Source organism: Capricornis sumatraensis, chromosome 10, assembly GCF_032405125.1.
Source record: "Capricornis sumatraensis isolate serow.1 chromosome 10, serow.2, whole genome shotgun sequence".
In the NCBI taxonomy this organism is placed as follows: domain Eukaryota; kingdom Metazoa; phylum Chordata; class Mammalia; order Artiodactyla; family Bovidae; genus Capricornis; species Capricornis sumatraensis.
In genome coordinates this window covers 98,708,354-98,714,106 of record NC_091078.1, presented here as the reverse complement: position 1 = coordinate 98,714,106, position 5,753 = coordinate 98,708,354, and the positions used below count along the sequence as shown (strand labels likewise).

The window sequence follows — 5,753 nt, the reverse complement described above, 5'->3', positions numbered from 1 at the left end:
CTGGAGCCCTCCTCCGCAGTGATGACTCAACAATGGACGCGGTGTCAACAGCCTGCACAGACTCACCGACTAGCTCCCACAGTGGTATACACTCCAACTCCCAAACAAACCCCTGCCTCCAAAGGCCCCCAAGCTTTCTCAGTTCATGGTGCCCTTATTATCTTCATACTTTTCGTTCTCAGTGTCCTGGACCAAAATACCCAACAATTCCACTTCTTATGTGGTTAGATCCAAACAACTGAGGTATGCTTGAAAAGACAGTCCATAAGAGTTGAAAAAAATAATATTCGATTTTTTGGAGGGGCCACCGAGGAATTGAACCCAGGCCCTCGGCAGTGACAGCACAGAGTTCCAACCAGTGGACCACCAGGGAATTCCCTGACTGTATTTTTAAACAGTCAGTACCAGTGGGATATGTACAGCTGCTGGGCATGGCCCAGCTTCTCAAACCTTGGCATCCCACGGGGCACTGCCATCCTCATTTCCTGCTTCTCACTGCTTATCTCACCCACTGGAAACCCCGCTCTGCAAGAGACGTGACAACTTCGAAAGGCATGCACTACAAGCTCATATTGAAATTGTCAGCTACCTCAAACTGGTAGTTCCTGCGGTGTCCAAGAAATGTCAGGTGTCAATTTACAGCCCTCGAAAACTGAAATAGTTCCACGGCACTCTCGTGAATGCACTGAGACCCCTGGTGGCGGGGGGAGGGACGGCAGAAGGATAGAAGACCCAACTTAAAGGGAATCTCACTAGATAGATCTGGGACAATCTGTGCATCAAAAGAAACACAATATTAGATGGTATGCCACTGGATAAAAAAGAGAATCCAGGAGGTAGTAATAATATAAATAAATACACACATAAGTGGGATAGAAAAGATTTACTTTATAGTAGAGTGTCAGCTAATAATAATGACTTATGAATTAACATGTACAAAATACTTTACAGTGGGGAAATTTGATAAACACCTTATAAAACAACTGATGAAGTTTAACATCTTTAGTCGTGAGGCGAGTTGCCACCATATGCCTTCTGATATTGAGAAGAACACAGCATCACTGCTGTGATTTTCCCGATTTTTTGAATAGTGTGAATCTAATCATCAAGAAAACATCAGTAAATTCCAAACAAGGAGCCACCTGTCAGGTTGAAAAAAGAAAAAAAGTGAAAGTGTAGTTTTTTGTGTTCCAAAGCGATGAAGTCACAAAAGGCCCATATTCCTGAATGAAGGAAACTAGAAAGACAAGGTGGCTACACGGCACAAGAGATCCCAGATCCTGGGACACTAAAGGACGTTGCTTGTAAAGTGGACAGAATCAGAAACAGGGCTGCGAAGTACACGGTGCCACTGTACCTATGTTAGTTTCTAGATTTTACTGGGCAGTTTTCTAGATTTTACTGCGTCCTTGTCTAAATAAAATCAAAGTACTATGCTAACAGGGGATGAGGATCCTATTTGCAACTTGCTCTCAAAGAGTTCTGGAGAAAAAACAGTATCTTTGTGTCTAGGATGAAATGGAGAAAAGAGTTAAGAACAACAATATAATGAGGCGGGGCTCTGATCACACAGGAGCGGGGAGGGGAGGGAATGGGAGACAGGCAGCTGGGAAGGGCTGGAGGTGTCCTGCGTGACCAAGGAGGTGTCTGGCAGGAGCAGTCAGATCTCTCATCTGATGCAGCTGGAGAAAGATCACCCCCACTTTCCTTCCTTTATTTCATTTAATCCTCAGAATAGCCTGAGGTGTAGGTGATCACCTCAGTGTATATACTATTGTAATCCTTATTTTATAATGAAACAGTCATCTGTTCAACCAGCAGTTACCGAGCTTGCTATGTGTTAAACTTCACTGAGTTTACACAAAGCAAATGTTAAGTGTGACTGGTTGTGTGTATGTGTGTGCACACTCATGTGCGCACATGCATTTAGAAAACCATACTGGAAGGTGATGCACTAAATTACTTATATGCTAAGAGGCTGCATTTGAACAGTGGAATAACAGGTGCTTCCATTTCCTTCTTTGGGCTTTTTGCCTGTTTCCAGCTTTCTACAAAGAACATAGACTGCCGTTGTAATAAGTTTAAAAAATAAGTACTATTTCAAAACTTGAATTGGAGGGTGTTGTGAAATAGTTCTCATTAGGATACTGTAGTGGATCAAATATTATACTTTGATTCAGTGTTATTTTACCAAGTGAAGTCGCTCAGTTGTGTCCGACTCTTTGCGACCCCATGGACTGTAGCCTTCCAGGCTCCTCTGTCCATGGGATTTTCCAGGCAATATACTGGAGTGGATGGCCATTTCCTTCTCCAGGGGATCTTCCCAACCCAGGGATTGAACCCGGGTCTCTTGCACTGTAGACAGACACTTTACCATCTGAGCCACCAGGGAAGTCCTATTTTACCAAAGTAGTAGGCAAATGTTTCTTAATTCCATTAAACCTCCTCTTCACACTGCAGAAAAGGCTGGCAGGGTTTCATGTGGAGAGCTGACCCCGACCTTACCCCTGAGGCCTGTATTCGCCCACATTTCCTGTGTGGAAGCATAAGCCCAGTGCAGACTGACCCCTTCCTCCTCACACACAAGCTCCCTACCGCTTCATAACATCATCTTCTTTGCATAAAGAGGAAAACACAGTAGGCCCCTGAGTGAAAGAGCGGTTTGGTAAGACCCCCCAGACTCTAGCGTCCACCAGAGAGAGGCCGCTCAGTGGTGTCACTGTGTTGGTAGGTGGGACCCCCATTCACTTAGGGTGCTTTCTGACTGAGGGGGTCCTCCCCGACCTTTGCTTTCCTGGCCCCGTGGACTCGGAGGCAGGTCCGGCCCCCCTGCCCGCCGGGGCTGGGCTGACGTCCATGCACCTGTCCACTTCACTGTGCTGATGGCTCAGGGAGGGCAGATGGCCCTTCTGCACCCGTGTCTCCTGGGGCTCAGAGTGCTGGGTTTAAACAAAACAGGTCCTTGGGTCACTGTTGCCGGACTGAATTGATTTGCACAAACAATCGTGAGGACACTGGCGAATGAATTAGGGTTCATTCCAGCAGTAGAATTCAGCGCAGGTCCCAACGCCGAAGCTTAGAAACGATTTATTGCCTGGGAAAGTGATCCCAGCCTGCTGCTGCTTAAAGACAACAGCAGTGGAAGAGTAGCCACAGTCAAAGGTCATCTCGCTTATAAACATAAATGTACAGAGGGAAGATAAAACTACAGGATGCATCAAAGAATGTTCAGGGCTGTTTCTGGCAGGGGATTATGACTGATTTTGACATTTGTTTGTCTTTTTTCTGTTTGTATTTTTAAGCTTTCCTAGTACATAATTTATGTTATTGGAAAAATTATTTTTTAGAGAAATGTACAACTGAGGGAAAAGGGAATAAAGACATGTCTCACTTCAGGTGAGAGCTGAGGTGTTAAGGACCTTTAGGGTCAATGAATTTCTTTGAGTTAAGGGCTCCTCGACTTCCTACACAGACAGAGTCCCCACCTCTCCTGGTAGATGTTGCCCTCCCTGCCAGCCTCAAACCCTGTCCACTTGCACACCAGGTCACTGTTCTGGTGCTGGGTCTAAGGTGGCAGCCAGAACTCTGATCCATAAACTACAAGGCCTGGATGGAGGTCCAGAGGAAGAAAAGCAGCCCTGTCTCCTGTTGCCTCGTAACCATTTCCTCAATCAAGCTGTCAGAAATTACTGCTGCACCGCTCAACTGACAGGGAAGAGAGATTCTGAAAAATATTCAGAAAGACAGAAGTACAGCATCTTACACATTTTGTCTCTGTCTAGCCCACTGCCTGAATTCTTCCAGTTCAGTATCTATAAAAATTCTACCCAAGGGCTTTCTTAGCTCCACTGCCAACAGCAGTTCCCCAATCCTATTTCCCAATAGGTGTCAAGTTCTTCCATCAGGAGCTGGAGGTTCCTCATGGTTTCCAAGTGCCTAACCCTGCCATGGGGGTTGGGTGGAGTGGGTGGAGAAGGCCACAGACGCCTGCTTGGCTCTCAGCTCAGAGCAGAGGCAGCTATGGAAATCAGTTTCCGAGGTTACTGGTGTTGAAGGCGGTGGATGCTCAGCGGCTGGTTCACACGTCTGAACTGTTTGGGACTAAGCCCTTCTCTGCCAACCTTTGTTCCTGTCTTCTGCAATGTCCCATTTCATTTATTCATCTCCTTTCCACAAAAAAGAAGTTCATGGAGAAAATTCAAATACCAGAAGTGATTTTGTCCTGAGCAGCTTGGAATTCCCTCAACCCCATGCGGTTAGAATTCTACATCAGGTGACAGAGTTGCTGGGAGACCAAGCTGCCTCCTCCCCAGCCAGCATGCCCCGCAGGTCGCTCTGGCTGGGTCCTGCATTGGCCTCCAGGGGCCTGAGTCAGAACCCAGCAGAGAGCTCATGCTCGCCTGTGGAGGGGGACATGGAGCTGACCCTCTCCAGCCTCTCTGTGGAGAGGAAGGGGAGCCACTTGGCCAGGTGCACAGCCACCAGCCGGTGGAACAACTGCCGCAGATACTTGCGGAACCTCTCACCGACAAAGACGTAGATCACAGGGTTGACGCAGCAGTGAGTGTAGGCAATCACCTCTGTCACTTGAATGGCCAGGTCCAGCTGTCTGCTCTGCTCACACTTATAGGTGAACAGGGAATCTTGGAAAGCGGAAACAAACACACTCAGATTGTAGGGCGTCCAAAAGAGAAAGAAGATGATCATGATGACAAAAATCAGACGCACGGCTTTGGCTTTCTTCTCATTTGGTCTTCTGAGCAGAATCTTTATAATCCCTGTGTAGCAGACAATCATGACCAACAGAGGCAATATCAGCCCCAAGATGTTCAGTTTCAGAGCCTGGAACTGCTTCCACTTTGTGAAGCTTTCAGGAGGAAAATGAAGACTGCAGGTGTAGTGGGTGAACTCCCACTGGGTCTTGGAAAAGTACAAGCCGGGGACAGAAGCCAAGATGGCCAGGACCCAGGTGACAATGCTGGTGACGATACCAAAGGTGACAGTCCGAGCCCGCAGAGCAAACACGGCATGGACGATGGCCAGGTACCTGTCGATGGTCAGCAGGACGATGAAGAAGATCTCGCTGTACAAGCCCATGAAATAGAACCCAGAGAGCAACTTACACATGGCGTCACCGAAAACCCAGTCGTCCTTCACCTTGTAGTCGATCCAGAAGGGCAGCGTGAAGAGGAAGATGAGGTCAGAAATGGCCAGGTTGAGGAGGTAGATGCTGGTCATGCTTCTGAGCCTCTTGTATTGCATGAGGACCAGGACCACTAGGATGTTGCCGATCAGGCCGATGACAAACACCACCGAGTACAAGGGGGGCAGCAGCTGGGCCCCAAAAGCCCTCTCCTGAACCTTCTGGCATGGGGTCGTGTCCCCATAGTCGTATTCTGTGGTCATGTCAAGGTCCTTTGCGCTGGTTGAAGTTTCCATCCCGGCTTCTGCCACAGGTCAAGGGAAATGTTTCTGTATGTATTTGCTGTTAAAGGCACTGGGCTCTGGACAACAAAAACAAGGCAGTGAGTATGCGTCCTTAGCCCCTGGACAGCTGTTTACTAGGGCCCACTGTGTACCACGCCCTGTGCAGCAAGGGAGACCCAGGTCCTCTGCCCTCATGCAAGCTGTAGTCTACCACACTGACAAACAGGGCGTGCACACGTCGCTGACTCAAGTGCTCTGGCCCTGAGCGCCCTGCAGGAGACGTCCAGAGGATGGAGAGTGCAGACACGGGAGGACAAGGGGGGCCT

At 48.2% G+C, this 5,753-nt stretch overlaps 1 protein-coding gene across 1 annotated transcript; it reads right to left on the bottom strand.

Moving 5' to 3' along the window:
• Positions 1–4,087: 4,087 nt before the first annotated feature.
• Positions 4,088–5,439, bottom strand: LOC138087373 (C-C chemokine receptor type 1). Its single transcript, XM_068982404.1, has one exon. The coding sequence runs from the start codon at positions 5,437–5,439 to the stop codon at positions 4,372–4,374; it is 1,068 nt and encodes a 355-aa protein (XP_068838505.1). The 3' UTR covers positions 4,088–4,371.
• Between the last annotated feature and the right edge of the window lie 314 nt (positions 5,440–5,753).